Source organism: Microcaecilia unicolor, chromosome 2 (assembly GCF_901765095.1).
Source record: "Microcaecilia unicolor chromosome 2, aMicUni1.1, whole genome shotgun sequence".
NCBI classification, from domain to species: domain Eukaryota; kingdom Metazoa; phylum Chordata; class Amphibia; order Gymnophiona; family Siphonopidae; genus Microcaecilia; species Microcaecilia unicolor.
The window spans coordinates 407,351,582-407,376,249 of NC_044032.1; the positions used below are offsets into that span (position 1 = coordinate 407,351,582).

The 24,668-nt window shown below is 45.2% G+C and overlaps 1 protein-coding gene across 2 annotated transcripts in view; it reads right to left on the bottom strand.

The window, feature by feature from the left end:
• FAM13A (family with sequence similarity 13 member A) overlaps positions 1-24,668 on the bottom strand; it is a 501,662-nt gene that overhangs the window by 31,068 nt on the left and 445,926 nt on the right. For both annotated transcript variants that reach the window (XM_030190686.1, XM_030190687.1), the window contains 6 exons: positions 20,625-20,838; positions 17,439-17,580; positions 8,128-8,209; positions 7,792-8,012; positions 7,368-7,451; positions 5,175-5,270 (listed from right to left, as the gene is read on the bottom strand). In XM_030190686.1, the coding sequence (XP_030046546.1) occupies positions 5,175-5,270; positions 7,368-7,451; positions 7,792-8,012; positions 8,128-8,209; positions 17,439-17,580; positions 20,625-20,838 (839 nt within the window). The remainder of the gene's footprint in view (positions 1-5,174; positions 5,271-7,367; positions 7,452-7,791; positions 8,013-8,127; positions 8,210-17,438; positions 17,581-20,624; positions 20,839-24,668) is intronic.

Below are 24,668 nucleotides of genomic sequence, written 5' to 3' on the forward strand. Positions count from 1 at the left end.
TGACCATTAAAAACATGGCTAAAAGTACCATGCAAGTTGGCGTATTCTGATGGCAGCACATCTTTAAACATGCAGTAACACCACAATAGACTTTGCATCCACTGAAATTTCAAGGGCACTGGTTAAATAACAAGCTAAAAAGATCAGAAATGGTTTAAGTGCTCAACCTCTTCAGGAAGCTTTTAGGACTCACAGCACAATATCTGACTTAATGCCACTGGCTGCAACTACCCTCTGAAAGCTATTTAGGGGACCATACGAAAAACAGGTTGATGGTTCAATCCAGCTTCCAGTGGAACCTGAAAACCCATCACAGTAGTCACTAAATCATCCTCCCTGACATTCTCAGCACAGAGGCCAACAAGTATCCATCAATTTCAGTCCACCAGTTCACATGGGCAAAAGGCTTTTTATCTGTGCAACTGACTTTAAAGATCACCTCCCTTCTGGTTAGTGTATTGGTAACTGCACCATGAAGGGTATTTTTCTTTATGACTGTCCGTGCACTCCTGTCCTTTGGGCTTTCCGTTTATTTGGAACCAGCCTCCACTGTGCTATTGGACCACGAGTCTTTGCTAGTAACTGTAATTGTTTCTTCAGTTTTTATATCTTCCCCCCAACTAACTGAAGTTTTACTGGTCTAACATTATATGATGTATTTTACTTTCTGTTAAGGGTCATTCCATGCCAAGTGGTCTAAAATTAAAAAAAAGTCCCCACCATCATGTTCTCCAATTTTGTTCAAATTTTATCTGTTGCGCGAGTCAGGTGTTAAACGAAGTTTCCCAAAATTTGAGTTCTCTAACTGCAATAGTTGCAGATCTAGACCCCCTTTTCTGAAAGGTTGTCAGTCCATGAGTGCGCGACATTTACCAAAATGCCATTTTTGGGGTCTAATAAATCCAAACACATTTATAAGAATGGCTAAAACATTCAAATCCTGTACAGTTTTTGATGCTAATTCAGATGCAATACATTTTAACATTATGGATGCAAAATCCAGTCAAACAAGTTGACTCAAAGTGTGCATCAAAATTGGTCGCGACTCATCGGAACATATTTGGACCAATATTCAGACCGCAACAACTTCCATGCAAACAAAGATACGGACTTGAAATTTTGAACAAGCATTATGCTTGTGCTGGACATAATACTGCCAGATTTGCAACTAACCAGCATCTATAACCGCCCTGCAGGATCTCTTCAAAGTTGGCACTGTCAGTGCAAATGGTAAAATGTACCAAAGTTCAAAGCCAGTTATTAAAAAAGATTCTGCCTGAATCAGCTTGTGAACAGTATCATCTGAAAGAGAAAATTGTGTTCTACAACACTGATATGTTTTTGTTTTGCAATGCCACCATTAAGTAGCCATTTACTCAGGTCAAAGTATGTTATATTTTGTGTGCGCAATGTATTGCATTGGTCCATGATGGCTGAGCCATTACTGGTTATCACATTGAAACCAGCATCCCCATGGCCATAGGGGCCACGCCCTATAGCCATGCAGTAACAGCCACAGGTGGGTATCTTTACTGCAGGATACCAAGCCTGATTGTGGGTTTCTTTACTGCAGGTTCCCAAGCCTGCCTTCTTCAGTTACTTCATCATTCTGAAAGCATCACTGATCTGCAAGAGAACGGTTTCAGGGAAACTATATTGCCGACCAGATGATGTCACTGATGGAGCTGGAATAACAGCAATGATAAGTTGTTCTGGGATCCAGCAAGTATCGCGTCTTACCGGCCAATAAAATGAAGTAGCGGGATCATGAGGATGCATAAAGCTTATGAAAGCATCTTTCTGTTCAACTGACGTTTCACAAACGTTTCCAATCCACAATAACAGCGCACAATAAACGATTGGACAATCAACGAATAAAATACGAATGAATAAATAATTATATCAATACTTTTAAGCGACTATTAAGACTTAATTTCCTAGAAATGAAGAAAAATTAGCGCATCAAGCATACTAAATATAATATACTTTGACCTGAGTAAATGGCTACTTAATGGTGGCATTGCAAAACAAAAACATATCAGTGTTGTAGAGCACAATTTTCTCTTTCAGATGATACTGTTCAAAAGCTGATTCAGGCAGACTCTTTTTTAATAACTGGCTTTGAACTTTGGTACATTTTACCATTTGCACTGACAGTGCCAACTTTGAAGTGATCCTGCAGGGCGGTTATAGATGCTGATTAGTTGCAAATCTGGCAGTATTATGTCCAGCACAAGTATAATGCATGTTCAAAATTTCAAATCCGTATCTTTGTTTGCATGGAAGTTGTTGCGGTCTGAATATTGGTCCAAATATGTTCCGGTGAGTCGCGACCAATTTTGATGCACACTTTGAGTCAACTTGTTTGACTGGATTTTGCATCCATAATGTTAAAATGTATTTCATCGGAATTAGCATCAAAAACTGTGCAGGATTTGAATTTTTTTAGCCATTCTTATAAATGTGTTTGCATTTTATTAGACCCCAAAAATGGCATTTTGGTGAATGTCACGCGCTCATGGATTGACAACCTTTCAGAAAAGAGGGTCTAGATCTGCAACTATTGCAGTTAGAGAACTCAAATTTTGGGATACTTCGTTTAACACCTGACTCGCGCAACAGATAAAATTTGAACAAAATTGGAGACATGATGGTGGGAAGTTTTAGACCACTTGGCATGGAATGACCCTTAATATATTTTGAACATTTCATGCTTTTCTAATTGTTATGTAAGCCACATTGAACCGGAGTTCTACTCGGGCTAATGCGGGATATAAATCTGATATATAAATTTAGTACAAACATAGTGTGAATTGTGACCCCATGCTAAAAACTATCTCCAGAAGCCAGTTAGCATGAACACTAAGTCTGGCCACTAGGGAGTAATTTTATAAGTGGCTTGAACATTTAGGGCAGTGTTTACACACTAACATGCGTACCTATGGAACTGCTAGAAGATACAGATGCATTGGAGATGTCAACTTTCATATATATTCTATAACTGAGTGCTCGTTTGTGCACATGCAAATTTACAGAATAGTGCAAGCAGGGTGACTATACATTACTCTGTAAGGACATGTATAAGTAGCATGGCCCAAAAATGCAAGGAGACACGGGTGTTCACATAGGTACAAGCAGGTGCACAGGGCTCCCGCTTCATGTGTGACTTACAGCACACTGTTAAGTTACATATATCCCTGTGACCTTGATGCAACTGCACACCTATGGCTGGAGTAACTGCAGGCAAAGGCACACAGACACTGGATTATGCCAGAATTCAATAATGGAATCTGGGTGCTCAGATGCCATTACAGAATAGCTTAGCTTCTCACCACATGACATCAGGATGACTATTTAAAAAATTGCCCCCAATGTTCCTTTACATAAGCATAAGTACATAAGCACCGCCATACTGGGAAAAGATCAAGGGTCCATCAAGCCCAGCATCCTGTCTCCGACAGTGGCCAATCCAGGCTCTTACCATGTGCCGTCCAGATGTCTAATTCTAGGCACCATGTTATAGAATTGCCCTGCACGTGGGTATGTTTGTATTTTATACAGTACACACGTACATCCTAACTGTAGATGCTCTGCACAAATTCCACCCCCGGGAACGTTTATGCACATTCCACACATGTAAGTGTCTGTCTGTATACACCATCACAATATGGTAAGAACAATTTTCTGCCCATAAAGCATGGTTTACATTTGGAAAATGCATTATCAACTTACCCCAATTTGAGATATAATTTTAAACATAGAAGTTGATAAAGCATTTTCTTCGTGTAAAGCATGTTGTACACATAGAAAATAGTTTCTATAGCATTGTGTTGGTGTACACATGCATACAGGTGTGTATGCCAAGAACATGTGTACTTTCACTCAATCCATGAGCAGACGTTCCCAGGGGTGTAGTTTGGGTGGAGCTGCGGTCTAGAGATGTACTTTATATTTGAAGCAGGTGTGAGCTACTGGGGATTACTACTTTGAAAGCCTGTATTTTTACAGAGGAAAATAGGCACTTCTGCCGTTTTTATACAAAGATATAGTAACAAATTTCTAAAGGCTACCTTGTTACAAAATTATCATCTTAAAGATATGCCTGCTAGTTTGCAAAAAAAAAAAAAAGGGGTGGAGTGGCCAGTATTTTAAGTCATGTAGCCTGGTTTTGGCTAGAACTCACAGAATATTTATAACACATTACATATTTGTAACAACACCTTCCATTAGTATAGACTCACGGCTTCCAAAGTGGGGTCTCAATACCCTCATTTGGAGTTGCGAGTGGGGGGAGGGAGCATCATCAGCTTGCACAGGCCGACAGGACACTAACACTAAGTGGAGGAGTGGCCTAGTGGTTAGGGTGCTGGACTTTGGTCCTGGGGAACTGAGGAACTGAGTTCGATTCCCGGCACAAGCAGCTCCTTGTGACTCTGGGCAAGTCACTTAACCCTCCATTGCCTGCCGCATTGAGCCTGCCATGAGTGGGAAAGCGCGGGGTACAAATGTAACAAAAAAAAAAAAAAAAAAACTAACTCAGCATGTGTGGGCTCGATGAGAGAAGTTGGCAAGGAGTCAAGCACACATAAAGGGAGGTAGGGCTGTGGTCAGGAATGTTAAAACGGGGTCCTGGGCAAAAACGTGTGGAAATCATTGGTGTAGACCAAATCTCAGACACAAGTGGGCAGGGTGCTTATCCATTTAGCTGAATAACTGGCCTAAACTAAAGACAGCACTATTGTGGTCCCAACACTATTCCTACCTACACAGACAGCAGAGCTAAATATCCGTATTAAATGCGGTGCTGGCACTTAAATTATCACAGCGATCATGCCAACTGAAAACTAACTCAAATATTAGCTACTGCTCAGTCATCAATGCTCTTGCATAGAAAATAATACACCGAGATGGACTAGTCACTTTCTGGTAATGAAACCTTCCCTGTCAGTCACTATTACCTATTTTGGGATTAATGTTTGCCATGCTGTTTTTTTCTGGCACTCTGTATATATCGTCAAAACATGCACATGCAATAATGTATACTTAGCTGCATCCTGCCATGACTGCACTGTTCTGACTATGCTCAAATAACAGAGACCTGTGAGGTGAGCTTACTGTAGCAAGTGGGCAGAGAACAAATGCAAAACTAGAAAAGTGGGAAGCACTGTACTCACAATGACTGGTATTGTGCTTGCTCGGTAGAGTATCTGCTTGACCAGCCGATACCTGTCATATAGCGGTTTCATGACCTGTCGCTCATTCTTAGTTGCCTGAAGTAAGGAAGAAAAAGAATGTCAACTGTAACATCTGACACATACTTCCCTTTGTCTTGGTTAATCAAAATTCTCTCCAGCTTCATTAATGGAGACAGAATAAAAGTAACAGATGGGCGTCAAGTTATTTCACCAAATATTACAGTGGTTGAATTTATTATATGTCACTATACTGATGTAAGGTCACAGGGCAGGGTGGAATGACCCAATACATTGTGCTAAATTTCAGAGGGTGTCGGAGCCTCATCGTGCTCCCAGTTGGGTGTTAAATTGTTAAAGTGGATTATGCTAATGTCTCATCCTAGTTTCTATTTCTGGGAGCCGAAGGAACAGCATTGGTTTCTGGGTGTTCAGTTATCTGTTAGGGTGGGTATGGGATAGCGTATTCAAACATATGGGGAGGGGAGGAAAAAATAAAAACAGAATGTGTTTTTTGAACACCTTGCTTATATTAAGTACATGCTGTGGATGTTTACCTTTGTATTTTGTTGTAACTCAGTTATTGATCACTTGTTCCACATCCATAATTTGTATTTTTGTTATTACTTGATAATTTAAAAAGCCACAGCTGTCCCAGACACATGGAGACAGTATTCAAAGGCTTGTGTGGAAGCATACTTATATGTCTGCAACCATTAACTGCATCTACCCCATAAAACTTTTAGTTTTTTTTTGTTTGTTTGTTTGCATTTGAGCCAGGAGTGGACTGTGACAGGAAGGTTAACAGAGATCAATGGCCAACCGGTTACTGGCAGTGCTGTGTACTACCACACAAGAGGCCAGGGTTTAAATTTCAGCACCTGGCTCCTGCATTCTGAGTACGTAGAGTGCTAGGGATGAGCCAGAGGGAGCTGTCACAGTCCCCTGGGGAGAAAGAGTCCCAGGGATTGTTCAATGTGGTCTTAAGACAAGTAGTACATTCTCTTTGGGTTTGGCAGGTTCTGAACAGGCTGCAAAATCCAAGGAAGAACAACAAAATTTTCTAACAAAATAAATGAAGCACAAAACAACCAAACAAAATAAAGTAGGATGTGGTTTTCTTATACCTCAGCTTAGCAACTTCCCCCCTGAGCTCTGGGAGAGCTATTCCAACCCAGCAGCATGTTGACATCACCCACTAGTGTGCCTTACTGACCAACAGAAAAACATGTCTTATATGCAGTGGCGTAGCTATTTGGGGCCACGGGGGCCTGGGCCCCCCTCAAATTTCATCCGGGTCCCTGGTTTTGCTGGCGGGGGTCCCCAACCCTCACCAGCTGAAGCCTTCTTCAGCGGCTGGTCTCTGGCACGCTGTGTTCCCTGCCCTGTGCTCTGTCTCCTGACGTCCTGCACGTTCCTTTAAGTGAAACTGAGCATGTTCAGTTTCACTTTAAGGAGCGTGCACTGGACATGAGGAGGAAGAAAGAGCAGGGCAGCGAACGCTGCGGCACTGGAGACCAGCGCTGAAGAAGGCTTCAGCTGGCGGAGGTTGGGGACCCCCCCCCCAGCAAAGGTATTTGCTGCTGTGGGGTGTGGCGGGGGGAGCGGCAAGGCGGTGGGGGGGGGGGGGGGGGGCGAGGTGGGAGACTAAAATTTACCCCCCTCCCACATTGGGTTCTGGCCCCCTCCCACTGAGAGGTCTGGCTAGGCCCCTGCTTTTATGTGGAAAAAGCTAGAGAAAATTACCCTCTTAATGTAGCAATGACGTGCTGCCTGAGCTTGTGCTGGCAACTATGCTAGATGCTTTGGATTCAGAATGGTTGGTGAAAAAACAATGGACCTGGCTTGAAGTGTGAGGATTTTTTTCCCATGAAAAATGACACAAGTCTTACTAAAGTACTAAATTACTAAATTCACTTGTATTGCTTCTATGAAGTCTGCCTTTTCCCCACTGTCCTAGCTGTTTACAAGTGACTGCAAATGAATATAGTCCCATAAATGCTGGACCCTTGAAGATGGTTACAGCTCTGTAAAAAGAGCAAGAAACTGCTATCTATTCATACTCCGCCACACACACCAAATGCTTATTGTTCACAAGGTATATCCAGTAACAACTCCCATATAAGATTACTCTCTGCTGGTAATTCTACATAGGAAGAGTATAGAGAGACCTACCGGCCGCCCGTGAATGCTTTCATAATAGAGCAACGCTTTCTGAAGAGACACCTTCTCAGCAGCTATCTCATCCCTAGTCATGTCCTGTACAAGAGCAGGAAATCAACAGTATTATGCACGTAACATTCACTCAACTCCTAACTCTGCAATTTAGTTATTTGAGCACATAAGACAAAAGCAATACACCATGCCTTGGCCACACAGATATCCATAAACCAGAGAGTCTAACAGCAGAAATGACATTTCAGAATCATCCAGGAAGATATCTCCTATTCTGCAGGCAAATAATTTTTACAAGAAAGAAAGGAAAACAAATACAGATTTTAACTAAACACATGAAGTCCCTGGACCTTATGAGAGACAGCTGGTAACATTTCAATAACCCACGCTATAAGATGTGGCCCAGAACCTTGCTTAACAGTACCTTGATGTCTTCTGGCCGGTTCGTCTCTGCTCGCTTCTCCTGGAGCCTTCTCTGAATGATCTCCAGCGTGGCTTCCACGGTGGGTTTCATAGCTTTTTCTACTGTCTCCTGTTTCCGCTCCTCTTCCTTCTCTAGCTGAGACCCAAAGCTCTTGGGGAGGGTATTGCTCCGCTGGCGCACTTGTGGAGCCAGGTCCTCTTCTGATTGCTTCAGTTTGGATTCTGTGTGACAGAGAAGTAAAATGTCAGCAGAGCTAAGGCAAGAAATGGTTCTCTGAGACAATTCAGTTCAAGATAGACTGTCAACTGCTATCCGTCTCTTTCAGTATTTGCTTACCTTTCAGTTGCTTCCGAAACTTTGCCAGTTCATTCATCCACTTCAATACCTCTGGATTACCAGCTTTATCACTGTGAGAAGGCTGGAAGAGGAAGAGCAGAAACCTTTAGTAATTAATAAGTCCATTTTAAATCTATTAAATTGCTGGCCACGTTATAATTTCAGGTCACAGTCACAGAAAGATAATACCACAGACATTTATTTTCCTCCATTATTTTCTTTGTGCTCATTAAATAAACGGGAGTAGTTCATGTGATGCCAAGCAGGAGAGAGGACGCTGAGTTCATTCTCTCCTGCCACACTGCCCATTTAACCCTGACTTTTAAGTCATAATTTTCCCCACTGCTAGAGGAACAATGCTCCTTGATTGCTGATACTTAACAGGATCCTTGTGGAGGAGTTTGGTTCTTCCCGTTATAGGATCAAAAGCTGCGCACCGAGACCCGACTCGCTCGAAAGACGTTGAAGACAAGATGGCAGTGCTCTGGAGTCCCATAGGTCAGACACTGAGCTTGGCCTGGGTCACGGAGGTGGCTGCTGAACTGGCGACGGTTATGGAGGCAATGCTCGACAAACGTTTTCAGCCTCTGGAAGACAAACTGGGGAAGGTACAGGCAGTGGTGTGCTGGAGCCGGCTCGCACCGGCTCGCAAGAGCCGCTTGTTAAATTTTGACAGCTCTTGCGAGCCGGTTGTTGTTGGGGGCGAGCCGGCTCCATTGCGGGAGGTAAGCATGGCAGGAGGGCGCCATCACTGGCCATGCTTACCTCCCCTGCCGCTCCGAAGCATGCACAACCATGTCCTTCGCCCCCCTCCGTCTTTTTTGAATTACCTCCGTCGAAGCGCTGCCATTTAAAGCCCTGCTGCGTGCTGGCTGGCCGTCTCCAGGCTTCCCCTGCTTGATTCGGATGATGTTCGTGCCTTAGTCCCGCCTTCGCGAAAAAGGAAATGACGTCAGAATGAAGGCGGGACTAAGGCACGAACATCATCCGAATCAAGCAGGGGAAGCCTGGAGACGGCCAGCCAGCACGCAGCAGGGCTTTAAATGGCGGCGCTTCGACGGAGGTAATTCAAAAAAGACGGAGGGGAGGGTGGGAGCGAAGGAGCGGCAAGGGAGGGAGGATAATCGCTGCATGGGTAGAAGGGGGCAGGGGAGAGACCTGCTGGGCATGGGTGGGCAGAGGGAGGTAGGGGAGAGATTTGCTGGCCATGGATGGGCAGAGGGAGGTAGGGGAGAGATTTGCTGGCCATGGATGGGCAGAGGGGGGCAGGGGAGAGATTTGCTGGCCATGGATGGGCAGAGGGGGGCAGGGGAGAGAACTGCTGGGCATGGATGGGCAGAGGAAGGCAAGGGAGGAGAACAGCTGGCCATGGATGGGCAGAGGGAGGCAGGGGAGAGAATTGCTGGGCATGGATGGGCAGAGGGAGGCAGGGGAGAGATTTGCTGGCCATGGATGGGCAGGGGAGAGAATTGCTCGGCATGGATGGGCAGAGGGGGGCATGGGAGAGAATTGCTGGGCATGGATGGGCAGAGGGAGGCAGGGGAGAGAATTGCTGGGCACGGATGGGCAGGAGAGAGAATTGCTGGGCATGGATGGGCAGAGGGGGGCAGGGGAGAGAACTGCTGGGCATGGATGGGCAGAGGGAGGCAGGGGAGAGAATTGCTGGCCATGGATGGGCAGAGGGAGGCAGGGGAGAGATTTGCTGGCCATGGATGGGCAGAGAGAAGCAGGGGAGAGAATTTCTGGGCATGAATGGGCAGAGGAGAGAATTGCTGGGCAGAGGGGGCAGGGGAGAGAAGAGAATTGCTGGGTATGGATGGCTAGAGAGGGGCAGGGGAGAGAGGAGAGTTTCAGGACATGGATGGCAGGGAGAGCAAGAGAAATTCTGGACATGGATGGAGGGGAGGGAAGGGAGAGAGAAGAAATGCTGGACATGGAGGGAAGATAGAGGAAGGAGATTAGATGAGGGAAAAGGAAGTGAGGAGAGAAACTGCACATGGATGGAGAAAATAGGAGGAAGCTGGATCCACTGTACAGTCAAGTATGCGGAGGACCAGAAATGAAGAAGAAAGGAGGAAAGAAAAGAAATAAATGGAAAGGAAGCCCTGGAAACGGAGTCAAGGGAACAGATAGAGAGCAGCAGAATCAGATAGTGGACCAGCATGATCAGAGAAACAAAGTCACCAGACAACAAAGGTAGAAAAAAAATAATTTTATTTTCATTATAGTGTTTGGAATATGTCCACTTTGAGAATCAGGTGCTGAACGTTAAAAGTTTATGTTTATTTACTTATTTATGGCATTTTATCCCATATTAAACATGAATTAGATTGGAACCTGGGATTATTTAATTTTTTTTCCTGGAGAGAGTAATGTGTTGGCCACTGCCCCCCCCCCCCCACGGGTATAGCCAGCTCTGCAATTGTTTTTTGGGGGGGCACAGAGGTGGACGGGGGGCGCAGGGGTGGACGGGGGGGGCGCCGAGGTGGACCGGGGAGAGAGCCTGTTGTTAAAAATTTACCAGCACACCACTGGGTACAGGGGACACTAGAGGAGCTGGGCCCTGAATTCGCACAATGTCAACAGTACACGGGGTAGCTGGAGGACCGTGCCAAAAAAACTGGAGGATGCCCAGGACGCCATGCAAAAAGCCCTATCTGCCTGCTGTGAGAAAATAGAGGACTTGGAAAACCATTCTAGCCGCAGCAACTTAAGGTTTGTGGGACTTCCCAAATCTATCTAAAATGCAGAGCTCATAGGGTTTATGGAAGCATGGCTCCCCCAGGAACTGGAGCTCCCCCCACATCATGGGCCCCTGAGAGTGGAACAAACTCATAGACTGGGTTCCCAACAGTTAGCCAACGGGCGGCCCAGAGTGATGATTATCAAATTGCTAAACTTTGCCCATAAAACAGCTATCTTACAAGTGCTGCACAGCGGGAAAGCTCTCACCTACAATGGTAGAAAACTTTTCTGTTTTCAGGACTATTTGGCCAGCATGGTTACCAGATGGTGTGGGTTCACCCCCCACCCCCCTTCACTCTAAGCTGTTTGAACACCATATCCGCTTTGCTCTGGCTCTATCTTGCCTGATTTGAGAGTCCAGTACCAAAATCACTCGCACTTCTTTGACACTGTGGATAATGGCAGTGCTTCCTGGATAAACTTAATTTAAACGTGGCGCCCTCGGGGACAGAGAGTTCTTTACTGGATCCCAAGACCTGAGGTTTCGGGAGCAGTCAGTGGATAACTCCATGTCCTTGGACATTTTTGACTGTTTGCCTTTCTGGGCTCTTTCTGATTGGGACAAGCTGGCTGGATTGTGTGAAGGAGTGCATGAGATCCTCCCCCCCCCCCCCGAGTACACAGTTATCTTTCCTTGTTCTTTCGTCTCCCCTCCCCTTTTCCTTTTTTCCCCCCTTTGAAGCAGCAGCGGGGTAGACAAGATGGACCACCCAGCGCGAAGAGAGGAGAGAGTACACTGCTTGGCAGAAGATGACATTCCCTGGACATTCTAGTTCATTAAGGGGAATTTCCTTCTTGTTGTGAATTGGGTTTAGGACACATCTGAAGCTGAATGGGTGACTGGGTGGGAGTGGGCGTTTTCTGTGATGACCCTTCTGGTAGGGTGTATGGTTTTTGTGGGGATGCTTGGGGAAGGAGGGGTGTGGGGCAACTGGGGATGGGCGGGTGGAGGGGAGCTTTGGGTGGTTTGGTGTGTTGGTATGCGGGTTTGGAGCTCTAGGGAGGAGAACTATCGCCCTTGTGGCTTCCTAACAGAGAGGCTCTCGTGGTCATCAGGGGCGTAGCCAGACCTCAAGGTGAGAGAGGGCCCGAGCCCAAACTGGGGGGGGGGGGGGGGGCACATTTTGGTCCGCTGCCGCTCTCCTCCACCGCTGTACCTATCTTGACTGGCGGGGGTCCCAAACCCCCACCAGCTGAAGCCTTCATCCAGCGCTGGTCTCCGGCACTGCCGCATTGCCTGCCCTGCTCTCTCTTCCCTTCACGTCCAGCTCGTTTCTTTTAATGAAATTAAGAATGCGCATATGTTCACAGTTTCACTAAAAGGAGCGCACTGGACTATGAGGGAAAGAGAGAGCAGGGCAGGCAATGTGGCGGCACCGGAGACCAGCGATGGATGAAGGCTTCAGCTGGTGGGGGTTGGGGACCCCCGCCAGCCAAACCAGGTGCCAGAGCAAGTTTGGCCCTGTGGCCCCATGTAGCTAAGCCACTGGTGGTCATCTTAGGTGTCATGCGGGGGGGGGGGGGGGGGGGGGGAGGGGTTTTGTAGGCTGGGACGGCCCCACCCCCATTCATAATTGTACTAGCTTTTTTTTTTTTTTAATCTGATTTCAGGTCTTGTGAGGGTATACATTTGCCAATTAAGAGGTAAAAAATTTTACACCAGCTCCAGTGGCACAAAGTGGATATAGCTCTACTGCAAGAGATGCACTTAACGGCCCATGAGAGTGCGAAGCTGAAGCAATGGTGGGTAGAGGAATGCATTGCAGCCCCTGCTAAAGGCAAAAAGGGGGAGTGGCTGTCTTAATTCAGAAAGAGGTGGTAAATTTCTCCCCCTTGTCTCAGTCCCGGATGGGCGATACCTGATTTGCCAGGTGGAAGTTGCATGATAGGAGCTGGTGCTGCGCAGTTTATATGCCCCCAACCATTTTGACTGGGAGTTTTATAGAAAGGTGACCACTCTCCTTCTCACTCTTAGTGCTTATCCACTGATTATTGGTGGCGATTTCAACTCTGTTTGGGATCTGGAGTTCGATAGGTCCCATAACCACAGGGGGGAGACAAGTTAATCAGGCCTGGGGCCTACCCAATTTATGTCAGCAGTTAAATATGGTGGATGCCTGGTGTGTCCTTAATCTAGCTGATAGAGACTATACTCTCTTATCCCGGGATCATACCACTTAATCAAGTACAGATTACCTTCTATTTTCAGCATCCTTGTTTTCAAGTCTCTTTAGGGTGGAGATAGGCCCATATGCAATTTCTGATCATGCGTGGATGTGGATGGATTGGCAACTCCCAGGGGCGCAAGTGGCTGGTTCTCGCTGGACTTTCCCTTTAGCACTACATAAGGATGTGCAGTTTTGGGAGAAATTGCTGCAATGGTGGAAGGAATGTCATAATTGCCAACATGAGAATGATCCTCTGATTTATTGGGGGGCTGCCAAGGCAGTGCTCCGGGGAAAGATTATAAGTTGCCATGTTCAGAAGGCTTGAGATGGGGAGATTTTGTTGTTGGAGAAGCAATTATGAGCTAAGCGTCAACGATATGGTAGGTCCCATTTGGAGGCCCAAAGACAGCAGGTCCTTGAAACTCAGACTGCCCTAAATAAGCTCCTTCATGCCAGGGTGATAAAGTCTTTGGCATATTACAAATATCAACTTTACTGCCATGGCAATAAAGGGGGTAGACTCTTAACTATGTTGATAAATAATATGGAGGGTCCTCGACATGTATTGATGCTGAAATCTGCCACCAGACAGCGGGTCAACTCGGATGAGGGGATTTGTCACATTTTTCAGGCTTATTATTGGAACTTATATGATTCCCCACCGGACGAGGGGCTGCCTAGTCATGTGTATTTGGAGGGCCTTGTTTTGCCTCATCTGGAAGCTGCCACAGTGGAACGTTTGAATGCTCCTATTCATCCGGACAAAGTCCTTTCTATCATCCAGCAAAGTCCGCTTATGAAGGCTCCAGGGGATGACGGGCTATGGATGGAATTCTACAAATTGTTAGGTGATGAGGTGGTGCCACCCCCAGTGAATGTTTTCAATCTTATGGTTGACGCGGAGGCTGTTTCGCCGGAGTCAAACATTGCGCAGATAGTGGTGTTGCCGAAACCGCGGAAGGACCTATAATGCCTGGCTCGTATAGGCCGATTTCACTTATAAATGCTGAGCTTAAAATTTTGGCGACTGGGGCGGATTTTACTAGCTTTGATACATGAAACCCAGGTGGGGTTTGTGAAGGGGCGGACAATCGCTAAAAACCTAAGGAAGATATTAGCATCCTTGGAGCAGCATAGGTGGAAAGGCCTGGCCTCCCCCTACTGATAGGTTTTGATGCAGAGAAGGCCTTTGACCGTGTTAATTGGGACTTTCTCTTTGCTACTCTTGACGCCTGAGGGTTTCAGGGAGATTTGTGTCTGTGGTGAAGACGGTGAATTCTTTGCCCTGTGCAAAGGTGTTGGTGAATGGGCTGAAATCTGCTGCTTTTCCTATCTTGAGAAGCACCCAGCAGGGCTGCCCTTTATCCCCCATGCTGTTCATATTGACTCTAGAACCCCTGCTCCGTGACAATCAGGGGTCTCAGGATGTATAAGGAGTGCAAATTGGACCCCATTGTTTCAAGTTAGCAGCTTTCGTGGATGATATCCTAGTTCACCTTACCACTCCTGATTGATGTTTAGCTGATTTGTTGGGTTTCCGCCTGTACTTAGATAAATCAGAAGCCATCCCCTCCTTGGAGCAGGTTTGCCATTTATGGGGCCCTCATTTCCCCTTACGGTGGGCTCAATCCCACTTTGCCCCAGGTACAAATAAGTATTTCTATATACTATGTAAACCTCTTTGAATGTATCTGCAAAAAACAGAGAACAGTGGTATATCAAGTCCTATTCCCTTTCCCTTTTTATATCTGGGTATCCAACTAGCAATGGATGTTCCTTCTCTCTATGCTCTTAATGTCTCTCAGTTGCTGACGAGTACACGGACATGTTTGGAGAGGTGGAGGGATTTACCTTTGTCGTTAACGGGATGATTATCTTGCCTAGATGACTTTATCTCCTTCAGACTCTCCCGCTTTATTTGCTTTGTAAAGATCTTTGTGTCCTAAACCAATTATTTTCCAAGTTCTGTTGGGCATCTAGGAAACCCAAGTTGAAGCTCTCACTGTTGATGGGGAACTGGGTTCACGGGGCTGGGGTTACCTAACCTGCGTCTTTATAATCAGGCATGCCTCCTCTGTCACATTAGGGACAGACTCTATGGAAAGTCCCACTTTACGCCCTTAGATCTAGAGCAGGCTTACAATAACCCTATCATCTCCTATCATTACTGCACAGCACCAAGTGCATTGACGGTTTCACAGAGGACTACTCTTGCCCCCCTTGTGGGCAGTTTGAAGGGTTTTAGTGAAAGGTCTCGTGGGCAATCCCTTAGTGACTGATCTGCTCACATTGTGTGGGGGAACATCGCCATTGGGCTGGGCATGGATAACGCTGTCTTTCAGTATTGGGATAGTCAGAGATGATCAGACTGGGGGAGGCAGGAATCCTTCTTCCTTATGAGGAGCTGCAGTGGCTCATCGGAGTGGGCTGGGGGAACAGGTTCGCCTACTGCCAAGTTAAGCATTATGTGACATCTTTGGAGATGGGTTCCCAACAAAACAGAGTATGGGGGAGAACTCAGAGCCTTTTTTGATTTCATATCTGAGGAGATTAGTGTTTCAGGGATGCACAGGGCTTCTGGCACCGCCCAAAGATCTGCAGTACATATATGAGCAGTGTGCCCGGGTCTAGAGGAGGGACCTTTTTGGATGGGATCTGCTCATTAACTTTCGGAGAGTACCAGCTCTTGTCTGTTGTGCCTGGCTGCAGGAGAGCTATTACCGTATCATCCTTAGAGCGTACTGCACACAGACACATCTATATCGAGCAGGAGGCATACCCTCGCCTTCCTGTGCTAAATGAGTAGTACTGGATAATTCCTATTTCCATGCTCTTTGGGCTGCCCATTGATTCAGCTGGAGGCTTATTTTACTTCAGCCTTGGGATGGGGTGGAACTGATTCTATTAATCAATTCCTTTTGGATAAACCAGGGGCTTTTTCAGGTTGTGCCGGAGAAGCAGGCTTACTTCTTTGGAAATTGTGCCTGGTAGCTAGGAAGTGCATTATGCAATACTGGACTTCACAGGAACCCCCTAATTCCTGGCATTGGAGGAATCAGGTGCACCTCCTGGCTGTGTGGAGGCCCATGGTGCCAGAAGCTCACCAAAACGTAAAGCAAACTTCTTACAGATCAGAGATTCCTATTTGCAAATGTAACATCCCCGGGGCGGAGTTTGATCTTGAACACTCTTTGATCATTCAGGCCTTCTGGTCTGCCTCTTCTGGAGAAGGGAAATGGTCTGGAGGGCTGCCTTTTTAGCATGTCATGGATTGGTGGTGGGTGCGGTATGGCCTTTTCTTATGTGAAAGTGGGGGGAGTACAAGGCTCAGGTTCCCTTTGCCATTGCTATAGTTCCTGGTTGTTTGGAGGAGGGGGGCCAGTGCTCATACACGTCTATGGTACCAACACACTGGGATGGGGGGTGAGGGGGGGTAGAAGGGGGACTTCATTCTTAGTTACATATAATACAACACCAACAAAATTGTTTCTACAGTTATTTGTTGATTGTATTGTTTTCTTTAATAAAAATTGTTTTATACCACATAAATGGGAGTTTATGTTTGAATTTTGAAAACAATATGAATTATGCAATTAAATGCCAGGCTCTACCCTCTTTCCCCGATAAACCCCAAAATATCACCTACTGATGAGATTACTTTATTTTGAACTATATAAAAACCAATGCAAACAAAATGAGCAACAGTCAAATAACGTGGGAGGTTATTCCACTATAACAGTTGTATTAAAAGCAGTTTTAAATTATACAAAAACCAATGCAAACAAAATGAGCAACAGTCAAATAACGTGACAGGTTATTCCACTATAACAGCTGTATTAAAAGCAGTGTAAAAACGTCACTTCTATTCCTGGACTGATCAGATCGCACGGTTTCAGTTAGAGGCAGAGCTGAGACAGAAGGGAAGGCAGGCTGAAGCGCTGTGCCTGCTGCCAGCGGATCTCGAGGTAAGAACTTTTAAATTCAGGCTGGCACGCAGGAAGGCGAGGGGCAGGCGGAAGACTGGGAGAAGAGGGAGGGAGGTGCAGGGGTCTGGAACTCGGAGGAGAGGGGGCATGGATCTCAGAGGGGAGGGGAGGAGAGGAAGGAGAGGGAGAGAGGGAGGAAGGGAGGGGGTGGGCCTGGAACTCGGAGGACAGGGGGGGAGGGAGGGGCGCGATTCTCCCGCGATTGAATCTTCACCTCCAACGTTCTGTGGCTGGCTGGTGCTGGCTTCCCTTCCCTCTTATTGATCTGCCCTCTGACATCATCACATTCCGATGCGAGGGCGGACCAATGGGAATTGTGTTATGAGCCCAGGCATCCAGATGTAGAACATTGGAGGTGCAAATTATTATATAGGATCATTTGCTAAAGCCACTAGAGGTCATCAGAACTCACTCTGTATTTCCTTTCTTCTTCAAACTTTTCCTCAAACTTCCTGATTTTCTTCTTGAGGCTTTGAATCTTCCGGGTCAGTTGCGCAGGGCTCAGGTCCTCTTCATTATCTTCATAGGAGCCAAGGGATGAGCTCCGTCTCCTGCTGTGAATACAGGACAAGTTCACAAGTAGCACTGCACACAAGAATGCAAAAACCATTCACCATAAGAACATAAAGCATTGCCATACTGGGATAGACTGAAGGTCCATCAAGCCCAGTACCCTGTTTCCAACAGTGGCCGATCCAGATCACAAGTACCTGGCAAGATCCCAGAACAGTAAAACAGATTTTACGATGCTTATCCTAGAATATGCGGTGGATTTTCCCATGTCCATTTTAATAATGGCATATGGACTTTTCTTTTAGGAAATTATCCAAACCTTTTTAAAATCCTGCTAAGCTACCTGCTTTTACCATAAAGTCCTAATATTTTAAGAAAGAGAAAACAAGCGATTCATATCTAGCTGTTTCACTCCACTGAGTATTTTATATATCTCTATTATATCTCCCCTCAACTGTCTCTTCTCCATGCTGAAGAGTCCTAGCTGCTTTAGCCTTTCCTCATTGGGAAGTTGTCCCATCCCCTTTATCATTTTCATCGCCATTCTCTGTACCTTTTTCTAATTCCACTATATATTTTTTGAGATGCGGTGACCAGAACTGCACACAGTATTTGAGGTGCAGTCACACCATGGAGTGATACAAAGGCATTATAACATTCTCAGTTTTCTTTTTCATTCCTTTCCTAATAATTCCTAACATTCTATTTGCTTTCTTAGCCGCTGCTGCACATTTGAGGGTTTCAACGTATCATGAACGATGACACCTAAATCCTTTTCCTGGGCAGTGACTCCTAATGTGGGACCTTGCATCACGTAACTATGGTTTGGGTTCCTCTTTCCCACATGCATCACTTTGCACTTGCTCACATTAAAAGTCATTAGGCATCACCAGACCAACTGCTATGTCCTAGCTCCAAGAAGCAATACCATACTAACCCCCCCCCCCCAACTGTCCTCCCCTCCCAGACACATTTGGTTTCTTCTTTCTTTGCAGTTTTCACTTAATAGATATTGCATTAAGCTACAAAATTAGGAGGGTGTGTTGAATTTTTATTTATAAGGGAAGAACAGGTGCAGGTTTGACATGAGTATGAAAACAGTGGCGTGCAAGAGGGGTGTCAATAAATAAGCAAAACCTAAGTATAGCATTAATTAATTTTTTTACACACACACACACAGATTTTACGTAAATGTGCAGCAAGGGAAAACTTGTGCAGGAGAGATGCAGATGGTCCGATATTCAGGCAGTATTATGCTTTTGGTAGATGCTTAGATCGTTCCAAAATCTGTTTGACAGACATGGTGGGAGACTGGTTGCTGGATTAAGTAAGGGTTACACATGCTCATCCTCCCAGGACGGAAGAGAACCAATGAGTAACACGCTAACTGGATAAGATACAACATCCTGCGATTGGTCAGCTGGCATATATCCTTAGCTGTGTAGACAGCAATAACTGACCAGGTTCAATGGCCTGGTAGGTAATAGACTAGGTGATGGCAAAAAGATCACTTTCATAGGATAAGCATTTTAGGCACTGGTTACAGATTCTTTACAAATTGAAAACCCCTTTCCTAATGCTGCTTTGTACCTGGAAACTGCTGAGGCACCTGTTCAGAGTTACTGGCTTAGGAGAGCTTTGAGAGGGGCAAGGAAATGCAAAACTGAATATATTTTAGGAGGGAAAGAGATTGGTGCAGCTTAATTAGGTACGGACACACATTTGATTTTTTTTTTTTGCCTTTTTCTGGAATATTAGTGAGGTTAAATTAAATTAATTAGTTAATTTAAAGGTTTTATAAACCACCAATACACTACAAAGCGAAGCCCTAGGCAGTGTACAATTCAGGTGGGCCTGTGATTTTCTGTCAACCAACCCAACCACTTAACTATGTACATGATTAAAGTGGGACGAGAAATACAGCAGGCTAAAAGAACTCCATGAAAACTAATGTCACTGCACCTTACTTTTAGAGATTTTCAAAATAATTTACTACAAAAAAAGTAGTTTCCACACAAATTAGCGAATGTAAATGTGTGAGTACTTTTCCTGGATTATTTTCATATTCAAAGTGAAAGCATGTGTCTAATTTTACTTTCAAAATTAATCGAAGTCCGCAGAGTTAAAAGTATGTATGTCCAGTGGCGGTCCTAGGGTGGCTGACACCCGGGGCGGATTGCCGATGTGCCCCCCACCTGGGTGCAGCGCAACCTCCCCACCCCCGGTGAAAGGACACCCCCCCCCCGGGTGCAGTGCGACCCCTCCACCCCCGGCGAAAAGCCACCTCCCCCCCCCCCTGCAAAAGGACACCCCCCCCCCGGGTGCATTTTTACCTGCTGGGGGGGGGGGGGGGTGCCGCGTGTCTGTCCGCTTCTCTCATTCCATGCTCCCTCTGCCCCGGAACAGAGGGAGCACGGAATGAGTGGAGCAGACAGGAGCGCGGCACCCCCCCCCCCCAGCAGGTAAAAATGCAGCGGCGTGCACCCGGGGCGGACCGCCCCCATCGCCCCCCCCCTTGGTACGCCACTGTGTACGTCTTTTTCACTAAAGTTGGCAGTTATAAGATTATCGCCAGATGGGACAATTTGCAACAGGAATTTTGAAGGTGAAAGCATGTTTTTACCTGTAGGGAAACCCCTCTTTAAAAAAAACAAAAACAAAAAACTGCTTTACCCCTCCATAGGGAAAAGTATCCAAGCTGTGAATAGTTTCTACTTTTGCCCATGGGGAAAAGGGGTGAGACTGGGCCAGCTGCAGTTGCACTGGCATTTCCTTCTTAAATACCAGTACATTCTTTACCTCTACAAAGTGTGTAGGCCTAAGAGATTACTGCAGCACCAGCTAAACAAAAACTCCATGGGGAGCTTCCCTTAAAGAACAAATCAGCTTGCGGACCTGTAGGTACAAACTCTGTGCAGAAATGTATGTGTCTGCATATATAGTCAAATCAACTCTCCTGCCTCCAGAACTACAAGTCAAAACCTACATCAGCTTGACTTGTAGATTCCTATCACTTGAAGAAACTGTGAAGCGCAACGAGATGCCAAAAGATGTCCGACTCTTCTAGAACTGGACAGAAGCCTACCTCATAAACGAATGAGAATTGGGAGGTGAAGGAGGAACTTCTGTATCATCCAGGTACTGCTGACTTTGTCCATAGGCGTAGAAGCGAGGGGACAGCATAGGATCACTGTCTCCATCGAGGAGCTGACGAATCAGATGGCCAGGCTGTGGGGAGAGACATGCTTCCTCTGAATCCGTGTCTTCTTGTTGCCAGGATGGCAATGATAGAACGGGCTCTGCCAATAAATTAAAAATGTTAAAATGTAAAAGGTTTTACAAAAAAACCTGCATACACATGCTGTGATTTGTCAGCTTGTCAATGATCACAGCACACTGCTCTGAATAGATCTTATACCTACCTACAAGCACTTCTCTGTGCAATCTAATGTGTTATTTGTATAGTTATATAGGAAATGTCATACAGTGCACAGGACCCTGCAGATCACTCCTCTTAATGCAACTTCAAGTGGCAAAACTTCCCTGCCACTCACTAGGGATGTGCATTTGTTTGAAATGACATAAAAATCATTCAACAATATTTCCCATTGCTCACAACCTAACAAGTGGAAAAACCATAGCCGGTGAGGGACTCAAACAACTCTTATCCAAAATAACAATAAACTGTTATAGTTAATAAAGAATTATAAAATTAACTAAATAAAAAATATATGTGAATATGTAAGAGAGCAGGGACTGTCTTTGTGTGTATGGTGTACAGCGCTGCATATGCCTTGTAGCGCTATAGAAGTGTTAAGTAGTAGTAGTAGTAGCATCAGAAAACTGTATAAATATGTGCAATAGAAATGATATTTCCCATGCTCTTTCATTTTTTTTTTGTTTTAAATATGATACAACAGGGGGAAAATGTTTATTTCCGTTACAGGAAAAAACCCCAGTTTGCACTCTTCAGAGGGAGTGCCCCCTATTTGCAAACAGTGCACACTAGTTACGACATTGACTCCAAAACGGGGAAAACACAAAAGGGGTAACAAAATAAAGATCCCATAAACACATGAAACTAAAAACAAAACAAAACTATTCTGACGGCACACCCCTACCATTCACTGGTGAGGAACAGCCTGCTGTCTTTTCAGGGAGAAGTGAAGTGCTGGACCATGAAGCGGGGCTTGAAGTGGAGCAGTGGGTGATGCAGTCAAAGGAGACACACTGGCTTTGCTGTCTCTACAAGTTGCTGAACTAAATAGTAGCAATCTCATTTTTAAAGTAACTCTAATTAATGGACTTTCTGATGTTCAGGATAACTACACAACACCCTTCAATCAGTTTGCACCATAAATACAGATGGCCGACAAACACTGGAAAAGATCTGCAGCACTAAAAATTCATCTCTTGTGTGATTAGTTCATTTCTGTGCCACGTGGTTCTGATCTTCATACTCCTGCTTAGCATCACAGGACTAGGATTATGAGCTGACCCCTGCAACACTACAGGAACAGCAAGGAAACCCTCATCTAAAAAAAATAGGGCCACAAAGCAAAGAAGAAAATGGACACAGGGATAGGGGAGGGGTGGTACAGGGCCAGGCATAAATGGCCAAATGGGGAAAGCACTAAAATACTGTCTCAGGAGAGAGAGAAGAGCAAGTGTACTGGGATGAACCTGTTGTGTGTGTGCGTGGGGACGACGACAGAGGCACATTCGTCAAATACAAGAATTATAAACAGATTTATGCTGCAAGCAGAATGGTCCAACGCCTATTTACATAATTCCTACCTCCCTTCACTATGAATTATGTAATTGTATCTTGGGTTCCTATCAGGTTTCTAGAAAACATTGCTGGATAAGAGTTTAGGAGTTCATCCAAAATGATATTCACTTTGTATCTTTTCATGTAAAAAGACCCTATTCCTTAAATTACCAAAAATAAATGTTGCATTCTGTGGTGGAAATCAGTATTATGATATAAGTCAAGCACATTTTGGAACAGAGATAGTGATAGAGAAGGAACAGATTTTAAAGGCCTACAATATTACTAAAACCACATCCTTTATGACCTAGACAGCAGAAGCCAAGGGGATGTAATCATAACAAGGGGACACCTAAGAAAGCACAAGTACTCAAGTTGGAGCCAAACTGGGTAGATGCTGGCAGACTGTTGCTGGTGGTGCTCTGGTACTAGCCAGCAAGACCACAGGGACCTAGAAGGCTGGATACCTGGAAACAGCCCCACCACTTTTAGTAGGAATTTTATTATAAAATTGGTGGTAACACATGCTCAATAGTGCTAGCAGAACATAAAGGGAGGGGCTGGTTCTTGGATAAGTATGAGAACCTGTTTGATCATCGACCCATGATGGTAGAGAAACAATAAGAAAAATAAAACATCTGATACCCTACAATAGCAGACTGGATGGCTTTAAAAACAAATCCTTTCAGAATACAATTTTTCTAGTGTCACGGATCAATTCTACATTTTGCAAACATGTCTTTAACACAAAAGAAAACAACACCCCCACCCTCCACACTCACAAAAAATATTTGAATGTTTGAATCTAAATAACCTTAAGTTGCTTACTTTTCTTTCATGTCTACACACTTTTATGGGAAGCATTATTATGAAAAGATTTTTCTGTGGGTAAGCAGGTGCTTATCCACAAACGTGCAGCCCTACTTCTACCAACAATGAGTGGTGAGGTGAATTCTTGGGGAACCACCAAATATATTTGTACTTTGCAAACTGCTTCAGCGCAGGTGCAAAGTTTGTGGGTCATCTGTACCTGTGGTGTACGGATCTATGCCTGCAGGACTGCAACCTCTCTGGGCAGTTTAACTAGTCCCCCTTTTTTCTGGTTGCTGTTTTATTCATTGGGCACAACAAACATTTGAAGGTTTTGAGGGAACCACTTACAAGTGAGGGAAGTGTAGCACTGTTCGTCATCTTAAAAATGTAAAGACAGAGACAGTTTAAGCAGCTAAGGATGTGAACCTCAATGAGAGGGAGGGGCCTATTACTAAGCAGCAAGTGACCTGTAGACGGGTCAGTAGTAGCCTGGCCATTTACTACAGACCCTTAACCTAAGAAAGCACAAGCAGAGAGTTTGACCACCAGATAGCAAGCTACCCAAGAATCCTTTAACCATGCAGAATGACAGTTCTAAGGAAAACCACATACTAACGGGGACTTCTGGATGAGTACATTTTATCACTTTATGGTAGCCGTGAAGCATAGGAGTACTTGGGGGGGGGGGGGGGGGGCAGTACCTCTCCAAATGATGCTGAATGGGTCCTTGCCTCCACCAACAACATGGCCTCCCTATCCCTTGCTCCTCCCCCCCCAGCCAAACTAAGCAAGGAAACTGATGCCCTGAAGAAACCTCCTCCACAATTAACTAAATAGGAACTGCAGGGGGCACAGTTATCCACTAACAAATACAAAAATACAAGGTGGTGGCAACCTGGAAAAGTTCAGATGTGACACTTGTGACATACTATAATACAGAATTCAGGCTGTCCCTCTACTCACTGTCTGATGCATGTGTATGTGCACCTCTTCCTTAACCTAACTCCACTCCAGGAATGCCTCCACTAGTAAGAGTACTCAAGATATGCAGCAAACTGTATCTGTTACCTGCATAAATGATGGAAAATGTTCAGACAAGCAATTTATGCCAAAAACCTTTTTAAGTACTGCTCTCCAAAGAATTGCAGCAAATATAGAGAGCCCACAGTGCTTGCAGGCCCCTCAAAGGCCTGCAGCCACATTTTCAAAGAGGAACTCTGCACAGGGATTCCCTCTGAAAGGTTGGAAAGGACATGGGAATAAGCATTAGTGGTCCTTCTCCATCTGAAGCAGGTGTAACAAGTGTATGGAAGGTCTGTGTAAATTTCCCCTCCTTCTTTCCCCTCCAATACCTCTGCTGTGACTAGTGTGGGTACTTTTACCATAGAAAGGGGTGGCTGACTTTCAGTGGGAATTTCCCATGGGTAAATACCTGTTTAGTTCCAAGAACTGCTCTCTCTCTCTGTTTATGGGTCTAGATTTGGAGCAAAACAAGCCAAAAATGAGGATCGAGACTGATCTTAAAAGCCAGTAGGTAAACAGACA